We start from the raw sequence: 17,754 nt of genomic DNA, 5'->3' as shown, positions 1-17,754 counted from the left end.
ACTCCTAGGCCTTTCCTATCCCATCGTTGCCATAAGACCTATCTGCGTCAGTGCAACGTAAAGCAAGTAGTAAAAAAATAATTTAAAAAATATATTGCTGGATGAAATGCACCAAATGTTCCCATTTCTTTAAGTATTGGCCAGAGTTATGACCATCTTACCGTATCAAAGGCTTTCTTATTTTCCACAAGGCATAAGAATACTTTGATATTCTGTATTTTATTTTGCTACTTTTTTTTCTTCATTCACTATTGTATAAGTATTATCATCACAAGCTGTGCTACCTATTAGATATTCTTCAACTCCCCATTGTCATACATAACTTTGGTCTGCCCTATTGTATATTATAATCTGAGTTAATTTCTCTTTCATGTTTGGTTTTGATCTGTTGCTACTTAATGAACTTTATGCCAACTTCTTATCTTCTGAAAATTTTGCCTTGGAGATCAATATTTGCTTATGCTTCACAATAGGTTTCCCAGACTTATTTTGTCTTAGTATTAGTTTTTTACAGCTTTGCCCAGATATGACATCTGTTGTTAAGGGTTAGAAACTTTAATAAATATATATGTGATATTTGTCGTGGTTGTAGATTGATAGGAGTTGTTTGAAAAGCAGTGAGTGTATCCTGAGCACTACTGAATCAGTGAGAAAAATTGTTTTACATTGCATCGACACAGATAGGTCTTATGGGGACTATGTGATAAGAAAGGGATAGGAGTGGGAAGGAAGCGGCCGTGCCCTTAATTGAGGTATATCCCCAGCATTTACCTGGTGTGAAAATGGGGAAACCACAGAAAACCATCTTCAGCACTGCTGACAGTGGGGCAATGTTGGAAGAATGTAAAAAAATTGTACTTTTCATAATATCTTGTTTCAGGAATTCTGGCCTAAAAGAGAGATTAGCGAGGTTACATCTGTAAATAGTGGTCACACTTCTTTCTTGTAAGTATTCAGTGTACAGTTGTGCAGTAGTGCTGATATTTCTTCTGCTGTATGTATCAGTTGTTTTCTCCATTGGATGAATTAAAGATAAATATTAGTTTTTAAATCATTTGCAGTAGCAGCTTTCTGCGTTCTTGGAAACCGGAGTTGTTGATCTGAAAGATGTCTCATAGCTTTAGAATCACGATCCTCTCATGGCGGCAAAAGCTTTAGTACACATTTGATCAGGAATCACCAACTTTTCAACAACTGATGTGTTGCATGTGTGCACATCACCCGTGCACCTAGAATATAATTAGTTAAATCTCTTGAGCTATATTTTTTGTTCACATATTGCACTCTGGAATAGAGATCGATGTTTTCTGCACAAAATTGTAAAAAATGTAGGACTTTTGCCTTACACCTTTGAGATTAGTATCAGATTTGGGCTTTCATTGTTCAGTTAATGCAATATTTTCCATTCAGTTTGATATTACTGGGACATTGTTTGATTTTAAAAATCTCTTCTAACCTCATTGACTGAAACTCCAAGCTAAGTTTTGCACTCATAATTTGCCTTTGCAGACTCAGTCGCATTATCATCAGTGACCACTGATCGGCATTTAGGGCTGTTGCCCAGCTGGCAGATTCCCGTACCTAGTCTTTTCTTAAATTATTTCAGAGAAGTTGGAAGTCTCCATGGTAAATTATTCCAATCACTAATTCCTTCCCCTATAAATGAATTATTTGCCCCAACTTGTCCTCTACTTTAAAAACTCCATTCAAGCTTATTCATTTTCTAATGTCATTCCACGCCATCTTTCCGCTGACCACTCGCAGTGTACCACTTGGGTCACGCAGTTCGTCGCGTAACTCCTAAGTCTTCCCAGCCCAAACTTTGCAGCATTTTTGTAACACCCCTACTTCGTTGGAAATCACCCAGAACAAATTGTGCTGCTTTCCTTTGGATCACTTCCAGTTCTCAAATAGAGTAATCCTGGTGACGATGACTTACACTGGAACTACACTGGCGGAAAATGAAATCCCAACACCAAGAAGGAGTTGTGCTAGATAAACAAAATTAAGGAGACGTGTTTGCACATGTAAAAAGATGACACATATTCAAATTTCCGCGCTAGTCGACAAAGTGTGCAGCTTGTACCTTGCAAATAGTTTTCTATAAATGCATGCCTTACACTTCGTGAGCGTTTGTCATTGTCCGATGTTAATGTTGTAAGGTAGGTGTGAGTCAAACATGCCTTTCAGGAGACAAAGAAGGCAGTATCAGGAGCTTACGGAGTTTGAACGAGGCCTTAAATAGGGCTACGAGAAGGTGGATGTTCTTTCCGTGATATTGCAGAAAAACTTGGCAGGGATGTATCCACAGTGCATTGGTGCTAGCAACAATGGTCACGGGGAGGCACTTTCTCAAGAAGACCAGGGTCCGGCCGCACACATGGCTACTATGGAGAGGAAAGACCACTGAATTTGTTGCATGACTGTGGTGGATCGTACTGCATCGGATGCAGCCATTACAGCTTCAGTTGGCACCAGAGTGAAAACAGCAAACTGTAACAAATGGAATACAGAAGGGGCAGCTCCGAGCCAGATGTCCTGTAACGTTCATGCCACTAAATCCTAATCACTGCTATCTGCGATTTCAGTGATGTCAAGGTAGAGCTCATTGGAGGGCAGATCGGAGATCTGTTGTGTTCTCAGAGGAAAGCCGTGTCTGTTTTGGTGCCAATGACGGCTGTAGGTTGGTAAGAAAGAGGCGAGGTCAGCACTTGGAACCAGGCTGTCTGCAGCGTCGACACACTGGACCTACAACAGAAGTTATGGTCTGGGGAGCAATTTTCTCTGACAGCAGGAGCACTCTCGTTGTCCCAAGAACCTTGACAGCGGATTTGTATGTCAGACTGGTGATTAAACTGGTTGTGCTGCCATTCATTTACGGTATTCAAGGGGCTGTTAAACTGCTGCTGTCACCCAACGTGCTCTGTCAACCAGTTGCCTTGGTCTGCTAGATCACCAGACCTTTCACCCATTGAGCATGTTTGGGACATTATGGGATGTCATCCAGGACCAGCATTAATTGTTGCTGATTTGACAGACCAAATGCAACAGGCATTAAACTCGATCCTACAAAATGATGTACGACACCTGTATGACACGATGCATGCATGTTTGCATGCTTGCATTGAAAATCATAGTGACTACAGCAGTTATTAATGTGGCTTTACATCGCTCCAACACAGATAGATTTTACAGCAACAATGGGAGAGGAAAAGCCTAGGAGTTGGAAGGAAGCAGCCATTGAATTAAGGTACAGCCCCAGCATTTGCCTTGTGTGAAAATGGGAAACCACAGAAAATCATCTTCAGTGCTGCCGACAGTGGGGTTCGAACCCACTATTTCCCGGATACAAGCTCACAGCTGCGCGCCCCGAACCTATTAATGTACTACCATGTCACATGCCTTCTCGCGCTTACCTGATCATGAGACCTGGAAACTTTAATCAATTATGTATGTTACCTAGACCAGGGCCTCTCAGGGTGCATGCGCGTGGTGCATGCACTGTGCACGGTGCAAAAGACGACTTCGCTTGGTTGACCAGAGTGCAGACCCCCCACTCCTCTCTCCCTACACCTGTCTCCCCGCTCGGCCTGTCTCCGCGTTCCTCACCTTCACTGCTGTTTCTCCCCCACTGCGAAATGTTTACGTGTGGTGAGCGGAGACGCACAGTTGTATGGGACAAGGTTACCAGTGTTATTAAAAAAATTAAAAAAGTGAATTAGAAATACACATACATGTTTGAGAGGAATGTAAACATAATTTAAAAAAAATGCAGAACCCGTAACCAAAATGAAAATGTTACAGTACTGGAACAAAACTCATTTGTGGATATAGAATGCTCTTCTTCAAGCTGTTTCAACTTACTTAATTCTTTCTCTCTGACATCTCCTATGATTTCACAATAATTTTCCGAATGTAGTCTGTTGTAGTGTCTTTCAATAGATGATTTTCTTACGCACGTAATTATCGTCCCACAGATTAAGCATTTGGCGTTATCGTCACGACAAACAAACAAACAAAAAAAAATACGAAAGTTCCCAGTTCGATTGAAATGGACTTTCGGAAGTCTATGCTTTCTTCGAAACAGGTTGCTCCATTATTATGTTGTTGTCGTGTGCTTGTCTATTTCAGTGATAAACACGTCGTCTACCACCAAACGCTTCGTCGCTCTCAGCACACTACACCATCCGAGTCAAGCCGAGTTGAGGCGAAGCGTACCGATGCACAGTGCACAGAGCCTATGCACCTCGCTCTGCACGCGTGAGAGTTTGGGCGTTTGAGAGGCCCTGACCTAGACAATTCCATAGCCTAAATTGTATTCCTCGAAACGAATGCCTTCTTGGTACTGGAATTTCATTTTCTGCCAGTGTATACTCTAATTGGGGGTTCTTATCAGAGACTTATAAGCCTTCTCCTTTACATCCTTACTACAATCCCTAAATAATACCCTCATAACCATATGAGGAGATCTGCAGTCTATATTTACAACCTTGTTAATGTGATTATCCGAATGAGAATCATTCCTTGTATTAACATCTTGTTACTTGCAGTGATCCCCATGAGGTAGGCTACTTCCGCCAGGTGGATTGGCTCAGACGGTTTAGGCACTGGCCTTCTGACCTCAACTTGGCGGTTCGATTCTGGCTCCCTCCAGTAAATACAACAGCCTCATGTCGGTAGATTTACTGGCACGTAAAACAAACTCCTGCGGGACTAAATTTCGGTACTTCTGTGTCTCCGAAAACCGTAAAAGTATTTAGTGGGATGTAAAGCAATTATTATTATTATTATTATTATTATTATTATTATTATTATTATTATTATTATTATTATTATTATTATTATTATCTTCCACCCCATCAGCACAGTAATTAAAACTGAGAGGACTTCACCTCTTGGTGAAACTTACAACCTGACTTTTCATTCCATTTACCATCATTCTTTGTTACATTATTTATAACATAATCTCCAAAAAGCCTTATCTCTGATTCCAATCCTCATATAATTGATATATGTATAGGAAAACATGAAGGTCCAATAATACTGTCCTGCAGGAACCCCTCTTAATTGTTGCAGTATCAGATAATTTTCTGCTCCACCTACTCTTTTTTCTCTGAGTTTTATTTTCTATAAATTTATAGACCCATTTAGTTGCTCCTTTGTCTAGTTCAATAGCTCTCAATTTTGTCAGTAGTCTCCCATGATCTACGCTATCAAAAGCCTTGGATAGTTCAATAGCAATACAGTCCATTTGATCTGAATCTAAAATACCTGCTATATCTTGCTGGAATCCTACAAGTTGAGTCTCATTGGAATAACATTTCCTAAATCAGAACTACCTTCTATCAAACAAGTTAGTAATTTCACAAGCATGTCTGATGTAATCAGGAAGAATGCTTTCCCAGAACTTACACGCAACTTTTGTCTAGCTGACTGGCCTGTAATTATCCACTTTATGTTTAGGTATCACACTTTCCTCATACACATAGCAACTCTCTAACATCTGAACCAGGGATATGTTTTTGATGTGTTTCTTTAGCCTAATGGCTACCAAATATTCAATTTGCCACAGTTACATGGAACGCTTTGAGGGGCAACAAGTCTTTATCAGGCTGTAATATTTGAACATTACTTGGAGTGATGCTGAAAGCAGTTTGTGTGTAATATTCTCTAAGTGCAATAGTCATCCCTTCAAGTTCAACATGTGGTTATACTTTCTATTCCAATTTTTTGATGGTTCATTCTAGTCATACATTCACCAGAATTTACTGAACTTCTTGCATTATTTTTATGTATGTTTTAATTGACTTGCCTTTGTGTTTATTCTCTTCTGCATTTCACATGTGGTGGTATTTTTCAATCATGATTTTCTTTGTTTTAAGGGTTAGAATCAATGATATTGGTTTATTTTGCATTCCGATTGTTCTGTTATTTACTGTAGGTCTCTTCATTATTTTTATTTCTCTTGGTCTTTACTGTTACTTCTTTTTATACTGATATGTATTTTAGATTGTTATTTGTATCTCTTTCTCTCTGTCATTACAATGATTTGTATGCAATTTGCCTGGAAAACCACACACAACATATGTTACCAAGTTCATTTTTCTGTGTTTGTTTCTACCAATAAACAAACTTGCAGTAGTTAGTCATATGTCACTTAGATTTATGTATGTTATGTTGTATTGATGACAGTTTAGTATTATTTACTGCTTCTGCTTAGAACTTTGCCAGCAATTCTCAGTGTCCAGAATATTGAAAAAATTAACAAATAAATGAATGAATTAATGACATGAATTAAACGACAATGCAGTGAATTCAATAAGTGTTTTAGAGTGGCTACTAAAATGCATAATGGTGGAAGGTTAACAGTTTTGAAGCTTTGGGCTATTGACAGTTTCTGCCTCCATCTGAGAAAAAAATTGACGAAAAAATATAATTGATGTAGATTATTTCACTAAAGCTATCTGAATTTTAAATATTGAAAAGTACTTCACCAATTGTAAAAAAACTAAACTGAGTCCCAAGTGAAGAAAAGCATGAGTTTTTGGTGGTTTCAGTGTCAGAGGCATGTTAAAAGCAGAAGGTCCAGCCAGCCTTCAGGTTGATGACTTAACCCCTTATTGCGGGAACAATCACAATGCACGCTACTCGCTAGTGTAGGAGGAGGATGCTATAACCATGAGTTAGGACAGTAAACTGTGCAAAACCACGAACCTGCTACGCAGGCGTAGCAGGGGGAGAGGTGATACTCCCACGTGGCGCGTCCCAGGTGGCGGATAGGGGGGTCTTAACCGGCTTGCCGGCGGACTTGAGGGAAATAAAATACCTCTCGCGGACCAAACACACTACCCCCTGCGGGTGGGGGACGCACATGTAGAATACACCCGCGGTATCCCCTGCCTGTTGTAAGAGGCGACTAAAAGGGGCGACCAAGGGCTGACTGAATTAGAACCATGAAACTAATTTTGAATTGTACCATCACGCGGGGAACACCATAGGTTGCCTGTACTTGCGAGTAGTACCACTAAATTCGGTACGAAATAGGTTTATGATTAGTAGGAGTTAAAAAAGCCTGGCCTGGTGGATTCCAGTACCCGTGCGTCGTACCCATGTGAGCAACACCGCGGGTCTGGGCGTAGCCTGTGAGTTGTACCACTATATGAGCAGCACCGTGGGTCTGCGTTGCCTGTGATTAGTACCCACTATGTGAGGAACACCACGGGAATACCGGCGCCCGTGTTTAGTACACCTAGGTGGGGAACCTTCTCGGTTTGCGTTGGCTATGAGTTGCGCCATTGTGTGAGTTACACCATAGGTCTGCGTTACTTGTACGTATTGCAATACTTGTGAGTAGTACTATCTTTTGTGGAACACCGTGAGTCTTCGCTACTTCTGATTAATACCCCAACATGACACGTACCATGGTTCTATTTTACTCGCGACATGTACCATTCTGTGGGGCCTTAGACGTGGATTTTGCACCCCTTTAGACACCAAGCATCAATTTGCTTTATAAGTGGTTCCTTGGTCGGTAATAATGTTATTTTCGATCTGTTTTGAGTCTGATCCACTGGTTTTTGTTAGTTTTTTTTGTTTTGTTGGGTTCCTGTCCATCCATCCATTCATTCTTCATGACGTTTTTTATTTTTATTTTGGTCAGTGGATGCCTTTAAAATTTTGGTTATTTCATTTCGTACCATTAGGGGCCGATGACCTTCGATGTTAGGCCCCTTAAAACAACAAGCATCATCATCATCATCATCAAACTGTGCAAAATTGGAATGGCTGTAACTCTGCAGTTTTGACATATACGCACACAAAATTTTGGTTCAGTGTAGTAACTCCTATGCTACGTCACAAAATTCCTCCCCCAGAATTAGTTACGTAGACATACCTTCCCACTCTCATTAGAGAGCCACACTTTTTTTGCTTCCTGCCAAGATTGTTGTCTCTGCGTTAAAATTTCTGACATTCAAGTTGCTCAAAGGAAAGGAAGCAGTCTATAGAGAGAGTCAATATATCCACCATAAGGAAAGAAAGTTTGACTTAGTTCACAATCCCTACAACAGAGGGATGTATAATGCAGAAGCTGCACATTGCATATAAGTACGGAGCACCACATCTGCCAACATTTGGGGCGTGCCATACCTAGTACGCCACTTTGTGCTGTTGGGTTAACAGACACGGATGTATGATATGAAATTAGCATTTCCAAGACTAAAGTGATCTCAGTTGGGAAGAAACCTAAGAGGATTAAAAGTCAGTTTTGGAATACAAAACTGGAACTGATGGATCATTTCAAGTACTCAGGGTATGTGTTCTCTGTGAGGATGGTAGTAATATTAATAAAATTGTATTGAGGTTTAATAAATCTACTGCAGTGAACTTGCAGTTGTAATCAGCAGTATTCTTTAAGAAAGAAGAGAGCTCACTTTTACAAAATGTAACACACCAAAGTCAATTCCATTAAGATTACTTGCATGCTTGCTTCAAAATCAGTGTGGCTTGCCTTACCACATGGCCATGTTAGTATTCACCCTCCTTGTGTAAAGGGCCCCATAGACAGTCTATCTTAGCGTCCTTCTTGCCTGCGTATTTTTAAGATGTCAGGTTCGACGGACCATATGTGGTAGAATTTTCATGTCCGTACCATCTTACGCTTGGCTCGAAGTAAATCTGTCGGCGGCTGATATTTCTGGGCATGTACAGGTAAGTTGGCGGGCAAATTGGAGCATGTGTGGGGTCTTCAGTCTTACTGTAAGTTTTAACCAATTGCTCTTTCACTCTTATTTTGCTCGCAGGACATAATAATCGAACTTGAGAATCATACTGTGAGCGTTTTAATAAAATTCTTCCAGCTGTACCATTCTAATCTGTACTTGTGGGGGAAGAAAAACGTAAAGATTACAGGGCTAAAAAGAAAATGTTGCTTATAACGGTTACTGTGTGTTTAAAGTTGTCGGAACTTGATCCCGAAGCTACAGAAGAAGCAGTAGTGGAAAACATATATCATTATTTTATATCGTACTGTAAGCTGTAGTTTTATATTTTAAAGGAACATGGAATTCATTTTTTTAACTTGTACCAGTAATTATAAATTACTCCCAAAGACTGAACTGATATTGCAGCAAACAATTTCAGATCTTCGTAACTTCTTCCAGTTGTTAGGAACGAAGTGTGATGCTAAGTCGTTCATGTGGTGTTTTTGCTGGTCTCATTGCACTGTCACTCTTTCTGATATGGGGCGCTACCAAGTGAAGAAGGTGTAAATATATACGTTTAACTGTCCATTATGAAATAATTGTACCAGTCACCTGCTTCAGGAGTTAAATCTTTCATTAAATTTATATGCAATTATCTTGTTCAAGTAACCAAGCTTTAGTCCATTTTGATTGAGTCATTTTCTTTTTATCTTTTGATTTCAAAGCTAATGCTGCAGTGGTGTAAATTAAAAGTTCCTCTGACTTGTTACTGTGTGCACGACTTACGAAAACTGACTGCAAGACTGACAGCAAAATGTAATGTCTGTGTCCTCTTCCATGTTCAGTCTTACAACTGTTCAGGCAAAATGGATTCTAAGAAGGACTGTCTATGGGGTCCTTAAGGTAGGCAGAAAAAAAGAAGAGTATCTTCTGGATGGCAAAAAAAAAAAATTATCCAATGGAACATTATCCAGGACCACCAGGATCTAAAATTTTCTCCTCGTATCAAGCTGAGACATTAAATTTCCAATCCGTTATGAGTAGCACTACAGAAGCCTTGCTGCTAAGTTAAGCTTAACGTGAGCAACTAACGCCAAATGTTTTAGTTGAATCAGCAGGCAAACAGCATAGTAGTTTGGTCGAGATCTATTCAGCCATTTAACCGCGATGATGGTACAAACAAACAAACAGACACGTAAGCTAAAAGCTACTGATAAGATCTTGAATTGACCTGAAACAAATAAATATATCAGATTTTGGCAAAATAAATGATATTACAGACAACGGAACCCTAGAATTTTATTTGTAAGATATTGAAGATGAAAATTTATGTTACGCCTTTTATGTGGGCAAATATAAATATAATGTGATCTTAGATTGTGATGTGAAAGAAAATTAAATATTGAATTGCTTGGTTTTCTGCAATAGGTGGGACCTATAAAATAATGACCTTGTACTGAGAGTTAAAAGAAAAACATATTACTATTTTCTTTTTGTACAAATTTACTGTGTTCATACTTACTAATATTGTGATATATCCTGTTGCACTTTCTTAACTTTTTATCTTGTTTTTCCCTTAGGTATTGAAGCTCCTAGTTATAAAAATGGTGTGCCATAACTTGAAGATTAAGAAGATGTGGAAAGATTAACGATGTGGTGGGTAATACTACTATTAATTTCTTGTGATCATCTCACCAAAATACTGTAATCATACCTGCCAACTTTCGCGATTTAGGCTGGAGACTCCCGATTTTAGACAGTTTTTCCCGCTTCCCGATTATTCTATTATTTCTCCTGATTTTAGCTTATTTTTTAATGAACGTCAAACATTTGTTTTCATATCCCGCCATTTCAGCATTGTACGCCAGGGGCTGGAAGTCCTTCACTCATTGGCTGCTTTCAAATGAAATATCGACGTTTATTAATGTGAGAAATGTGCGTGAATGTGCGATGTTTATTGAAACCTGTATATCGCCATGCGTATATCGATTGTATATCTCTCATTCTTGCGTGCTGTGTTCGTGTTCGTTCGCGTCAGTCTAGTCGATTCTAGAGTCTAGTCGCTAGATTTGGAGTCTATTTTAATAATTTATTGACAAAATTTCAAAGATAGCTACTAGTGACTTTTCTAGAAATTTTCAGAGCCATTCTGGTGAATTTTAATTTATTACTTGATAAAAATAGCATTGTGCCTCGCATAATCATGCAGGTGCGTGATGCAGTATGTTAATCTATGCATTTGTTGAGTAATGGGTATCTCTTGATTTTTCCTGATTTTCATTTCAAAATCTCCTGATTTGTGGTTTTGTAAAGTTGGCAGGTATGTAATGTTCAGCTTCATTCAAGTTTATCTGTAAGGATTGCACTCTATTGATCCTTCCCTGCAATAACATTGTTCATCATGTTCCGGTGTTTTACATATAGAAAATGTCAGTATAGCTGTCTTGATTCCTATGGAATGTGATGTAGAGTTTAGCTGTAATGTCACTTTCATAACTAAGAAATTGATGAATTGATGATTATGATGTATCCCTCACCGACTCTGTGAGTTTTGGTGCTTTTTTTGTCAAACGTGATCTTAGTTTATTTATATCATTTCTTGTCTTTCTTTCTTTTTTTCTTTCTTTCTGCCTTCCTTTATGGTGCGGAATGTTTCTATATATTCCTTTAAGAAGAAGGAGGGGAAGAAAACACACTTCTATAATATTTTACCTGTTGTATGTTCTGAATTTCGTAACATTTCTGATTGTGTGAGTAATTATTTGGAAATCTGTAGATATCAAGAATATTTGGCATTAAAAGTTCCAGACTGGCACAAAGTCAACTTTCAGTTCTCTTACACTTACTGAATGTAGAATTTTGCATATCATTGATAAACCTGTCAACTCTCCTTATCTTTTGATAACCATATGCTGAGCATCATGCCCATAAACAGTACTTGTTTAGAGTACTACATATTTAATTTTAACTTTTACAGTTTATTCCATCATTGCCCTTGTCTTGAAACTGCTCATATATGAGAATTTTGGTTTTTTTAAATCTCTGTTTCATTGAATAGGCAGTATGCCTTCATTGGTCTAAATTTGTGCTGGTAAACTATCAGATTAAGTTACCTCACTCTCATTTTGGATGATTTTTATTTTATTTTTAACATTCCAAATCCAAATTTTGGAGATAATTTTTAAAATGTATTGGTCAAAGGAAAGGTAGGGGCATGATTAGTTCATTGGCTTAGCTACTGGCTTTCCACCTCAAAGGCTGAGGTTCGAATCCCATTTGATCATGGGTTGAAATTTTCATCTCTGAAATCATGTGGCATCAGGAAAGGCATCCAGGAATGATCCTGGGTGGTTCCAGCGACCCTAGAAATAACTGGGATAAGCTGAAGAAAGAATTTTGCTTTGTTTTGACAAAGCACAAATGCCCAGATATTTGAAAATTATACAATTTTACAGTTAAATTACCATTCATAGATTTTATCTAATGTGTAGCAGGAGACCAGAAAGAGAAATTACTGGTCTTTTTTAAGAAGGGTAACAATTTCTTTCCCTTTCAGATGCATATTCAAGTTATTTTACTTCAGAAGGTTAAGTTAGATACATTATGGCTGACTGTCTAGTGATACTATAATAATTTACATATTCTCTTAAAAATGTGAGAACTGTGTCACACACCAAACTTGTGCACGGATGTAACCACTGATGTGCATGACAGAGTGCTGATAAAAATGAATTGCTTCCCCATTTAGCTTTCTTACATTCCCAGTAAGAGGATACTGTTTTAAAATTCATTCATTGTGAATACATGGCATAACCTTACGACTAGTAAATGTATGCAATTTTAAAATTTATAGTGAAATAATGGACCATTATATTCCATTACAGTATGGAGTAAGCTAACATCTGATTTAATGAGCTAGCAAAATGTACTTTTGAAACAATATAGGTATTATACTAATATGCTTTGGTAAGAGTTTATTTGAGAAATTCTATCTTTGAGTGTAATCTTCACTGTGCACTGTATTTACACATGACTGATTTCATCATGTAGTTGGTGAGGTGCTTTCATCCTTTATTGAAGGCATGGATTGAATCCTAGCACAGTCAGCTGGTATGAATATGCACATGCTAGGGATCTATGTCTGTAAATTTGCTAGAACTTTAAAGAACACATTTTTGTTTTTACTGAATACAGAGCGGGTTGGCCGTGTGGTTAGGGTTGTGTAGCTGTAAGCTTGCATTCGGGAGATAGTGGGTTCAAACTCCCCCCACTGTTGGCAGCCCTGAATTTGTTTTTCCATGGTTTCCTATTTTCACAACACGCAAATGCTGGGGCTGTACCTTAATTAAGGTCCAGACTGCTTCCCTTCCACTCATAGCCCTTTATCCCATTATCACCATAAGACCTATCTGTATTGGTGCGATGTAAAGCAAATTGTAAAATTTAAAATTTTTTAAAAAAAAATTACGTAATGAAGTACCAGCACTTTGGTGTCTCTTGAAACTTTTTTTAAACAGTTTGTTCTTTGTCACACTGACACAGATAGGTCTTATGGTGATGATGGGATCGGAAGGCTAGGAGTGGGAGGGAAGTGGCCGTGGCCTTAATTAAGATACAGCCCCAGCATTTGCCTGGTGTTGTGAAAATGGGGAACCATGGAAAACAATCTTCAGGGCTGCCAACAGTGGGGTTTGGACCTACTATCTCCCGAATGCAAGCTCACGGCTGGCATGACCCTAGCAGCATGGCGAACTCACTCTGTCTCTTGAAACTGATAGCAGTTGAGTGGTTTTAAAACATACCGGTATTTCATCATCATCATCATCATCATCCTCATCCTCTGAAGGTCGGAGAATGGTTGAGAGTCTTCCTGGTATTATAACTAAGTAAATTTTATGTGCCGAAGATTTTCCCTTTGAGGGGTCTTTTGATGTCCACAGGCAGTATCAAGGACCAGTATTGCTTTTTTCTATTAACAAGATGATGATTCGACATTATATCCAGTCAGTACTCATTAGAACTGCAGCCATTCACTTGTTTCATTGAATTTAGGATATGTTCTTGGTTGGTAAGCTTCATTTGCCAAAGTTTCTCTTGTAGAAACTATATTCTACATACTAGGCCTACATCTCTTCGTTTGCTCAGAAGTAAAGCAGATCCTCCAAGGGTGCCATGTGTACAAAGCTGCTTGTCAATACTGTGTATGAGTTGCAGAGTTAATGCACAGATATCCAGTTTCCAAGCCAAGGGATTTAACCAATCATATTTAAAATCCTATGATCCATCCGAGAATATAGCCTGGGACACTGAAGCCAGAATGGTGAGACACTAACCAGTCGGTCACGGAGCCGGTCTTCAGAAGCCATAACTTCTGTTGTTGTCTAATTCGAGTTATATTAACACTAGATGTACAAGGCTAGTACCTGATACATGTTGTCAATTTGCGAATTTGAGAATGAAATTTTTTCGCTGTGATCTTGTGTAACGTGTTCATTTGTCTGTGTTTTTGGCTGGTAGCTGCTGGGACAAAGATGTTCTCGTTCTATGGCTGAGTCTAGCTGATCACCTTTGTGAACAGTGACGTCACATGCTTTCATTTGCAACATATTATGAGTGACTTTACTGTTCTAGGTTGTCCATCTTGCTAACCATCCCTTCATTATCAACAGCAGACAATTTTCTTGCCTTTGGTCTTTGAATGGGTCTTACATCTTCTTTGAGAACCAGTAATCTTTCTTGCTGGCATTACCAGTAATTAATTTTGTTTGACTGAATGGAAAACTTGTGAACTGCTACTCTCATATTCTTTCTTTTGCATTTGCTACCCTTTTAGCTTACATTCAGCTATTTAACTTTTTCAATCTGTTACTCATTGTATGTTATTTTTTGGCATGTTATATGGACAGATGAGTTGCACACTGTTGTCTTGGATGCAGCCAAAATACTAGCTCTTCCAAGACTAGCATAATAGTGTGAGAAACGTAATACGATGGGAAATTTTAATTACCCTAACCGTTTATTTGAATATTAGAATGCCTGTGTACATGTAAGGCGATCATTACAGTATTTGTAAAAACGAACAGTCCATCAAATTGCAGTTGGTAGTTCTTTCAGAACAAACTAAACAGTTCCAAAGCCAAACCCCATGGCGCAGCAGCCCCGAAGAGTTATGGGCTACCAAGCGACCGCTGCTCAGCCTGAAGGTCTGCAGAATTAAGGAGTTCAGTTACTAAATATTTTTCCAAATGTGTTAACAGGGTCGTATTCACAAGTAAATGTGATGTTACTTTATTATGTGAAACCTCTTAGCATGTTTCCAATTGACAATATTGAGTCCTCTTGCTAGAAAAGACTTACAAGAAAGAAAAATAAGTCACCATAATGCCTGTGGCTAATAATAATGATGTGTGGCCTCTGAAGAGGCCTGGTGCAGTTCTTTAGAGTTAATGCTGTATAATTATGAGCCATAAATTTCATTTCTGTTCTGTATTGAAGTGCAATTATAAGAATTAAATTGACAAGAGGGTCCACCTTTTCAGTACAATATATCAAGTAAATAATATTTCATTAGTCTTGGGACCAGTTTCAGCCACTTAGTGGCCATTTTCAGCCAAAATAAAAATTAAACAGATCACGTGATAACTAAAACATATGTATATTGTCTTTATCTTATATATATATATTGTCTTTATCTTATATACATATGGACCCTCTTGTCAATTTATTTCTTCTTGACGTCGTATAGGTTACCTGCGCTTCTGTGAGGATGGGGCCTTACCTATGATGAATTCTAATGCTGAAGATGACACGCACAGCCAGCTCCCGAGCCACTGGAATTAACCAATGAAAGTTAAAGTCCCCGACCTGGCCGGGAATTGAACCCAGGGCCCCCTGGACAAAAGGCCAGTATGCCAACAATTTAAACATGGAGCCGGATGCCTGTGGGTGGTATAAGTATAGTGCTGTATGTCTGCATTAAGTTTCTCTTCACATTTCCTCCTGACCTGTAACTATAATATGTCTTTGAGGTTAAGTGTACCAGGTGTTTCAGATACATACTCTGCAGTAACATGGGCGAACTATCTGTTCCATTGTAGAAACTTTCACTGTGATACATGAAACAGGATTCTTAATTGGCTGAAATGCCACTTGAGAGTTCTGAGCATTGCAATGAAATGGCCACGGTACACGAATGACAAACGTGTATATACTACTCATATTTTGTGCATGTCATCGCAGTGGATGACAAGCAGCTTCACTTTATGCACATTAGTATCCATACAGATGACATCTAGATCACAGTATGTTCCAGAATGCAGAGAAGTGACACTTCATGAGGCAACTTGTTCGTTAACACTAGGTTATCACAGTGGTCATAATCACCTCTTTCATTTTGCATTCTTCTGCCATACTCATGACATGATCCCAGTGACTAAAATCATTTTTAACTTTTAATCATTTTCAATGTATTTATTGTTTTATATTTTAGAATGTTCCTAACTCTTCTGATTTTTTTCCGTAATGCAATCATTATGACCACAACAGAGTTGGGAAGTAACTGAGTAAAAGTAATTAAATTACTTGTAACAATTACATTTTATCAATTCTTACTCATAAGGATTGTTACTTTTCACAAAATGTAATTTTTACTCGTAATTTGCTTCTGAAATTAAAATTGTAATAGTTATATTTTAGTAATCATTACAAACTAATAATCGATATATATTGCATCAATGGTAGCCACTTAATGTCTGTATGTTAAGAACACAAAATGGAGTTTTAGGCCCCTTTAAACAACAAGCATCATCATCATCATCATCATCATCATCATCATCATAAAATGGAGTAATGTATTTTTCTTTGCAAACTTCGATATCATTCCATCCCCATGTGAAAAAAATGTCAGTGATACCCTAAAGACTAGTGTTCTGTGAAGTAATTGTAATTGTACTTGTAACTTTACTGATTACGTTTTGAAAAGTAATTAGTATTTGTAATAGAGTAAATTTTTTCTCAGGTAACTGTTATTGAACCCAGTTACTTTTATTTTGTACTTTTCCCATCACTGGACTACTGCGGCAATAGCTTTGCCTTCCAAAGTAATGTAGAAAATTTTTCAAACAGGGCTTTTTCCAGTTGGACAATAACGAAGAGGGTTATGATGGCACTGGCTTGTTATCCTTACATCATATTCATTGTTGCTCTACAGTGAATCAACACAAGCTGTGTATTCAGACATAACAGCCAGAGTTCACTTACAATACCACCCAGTGAACAGTATTCCTTTCATTGTTGCATAACATAGAGATACCTCACAGAATTATATTTATAAGAAGCGATTGGTTGTGGTTTCCAGTCACAATGAAATGAAGTAGAGTTCTGTGTTTCTTTACATCTTAGTTATGAACTCTTTATCACTGAATGCAGGTGCAAGTCAAAATTCTGAAGCATTTACAAAATATAACACCATGCAGTCAGCCAATGAAGCCAGAAGTGATTCATAACTCCATGACAGTGGGGACATACGTATTGCTGCAGGTAAAAATCGTTCAGACAGTGAATCAAGTATGATAGGTTCTCTAGAACTGTCACCTGAAAAGGAAATATTTCAGCAAACTTCATCCTCTCAGGTAAGAGGACTTCCAACAAAATGATTGTGTAAGCTTCATAGTACATGTGATAACGGTCCTTAGGCAGATGTTAGCTATTATAACCTAGGCAATTTCAGATATGAAATAAATTACTTTACCAGTATAAAATATCATGTTCAGATGATCATGGTCATGGCAGTGTCTGTGGAAGTTGAGTCAGAGTACCAGCCAAATATACAATTGTGAACAAACGAGGGTAGATAATGAGCAAGAGAAGATGAATTCTACTAGATGGAGAGCTGTGCCTGGTCAGTTGGCATGAGGACCTGGACCGCATGCAGCCGTCAATGAAGAAGAGGTGGCTCCATGTTGAATGGTATGGATGTGCATTGGCACAAAACCATTTCCTAGAGATCATGAGAATCCTCTGCTTCAACAAGAGGTCTACACGTGCAGAGAAA

The 17,754-nt window shown here is 38.4% G+C and overlaps 1 protein-coding gene across 5 annotated transcripts in view; it reads left to right on the top strand.

Annotated features, from left to right (window-relative positions):
- Window positions 1-17,436, top strand: part of LOC136863029 (uncharacterized) — a 158,143-nt gene extending 140,707 nt beyond the window's left edge. For 2 of the 5 annotated variants that reach the window (XM_067139348.2, XM_067139347.2), the window contains exons 6-7: window positions 881-945; window positions 10,283-11,552. In XM_067139348.2, the coding sequence (XP_066995449.1) occupies window positions 881-923 (43 nt within the window). In that variant the 3' untranslated portion in view covers window positions 924-945; window positions 10,283-11,552. Of the gene's footprint in view, window positions 1-880; window positions 946-10,282; window positions 11,553-15,447 lie in introns of those variants that run through there. The other 3 variants (XR_010859135.2, XR_010859136.2, XM_067139349.2) reach the window with 3 other exon arrangements.
- Window positions 17,437-17,754: the final 318 nt, after the last annotated feature.

Source organism: Anabrus simplex, chromosome 2 (assembly GCF_040414725.1).
Source record: "Anabrus simplex isolate iqAnaSimp1 chromosome 2, ASM4041472v1, whole genome shotgun sequence".
Lineage (NCBI taxonomy): Eukaryota > Metazoa > Arthropoda > Insecta > Orthoptera > Tettigoniidae > Anabrus > Anabrus simplex.
The sequence above is the reverse complement of the archived record's forward strand: the minus strand, read 5'-3'. Positions and strand labels throughout refer to the sequence as shown.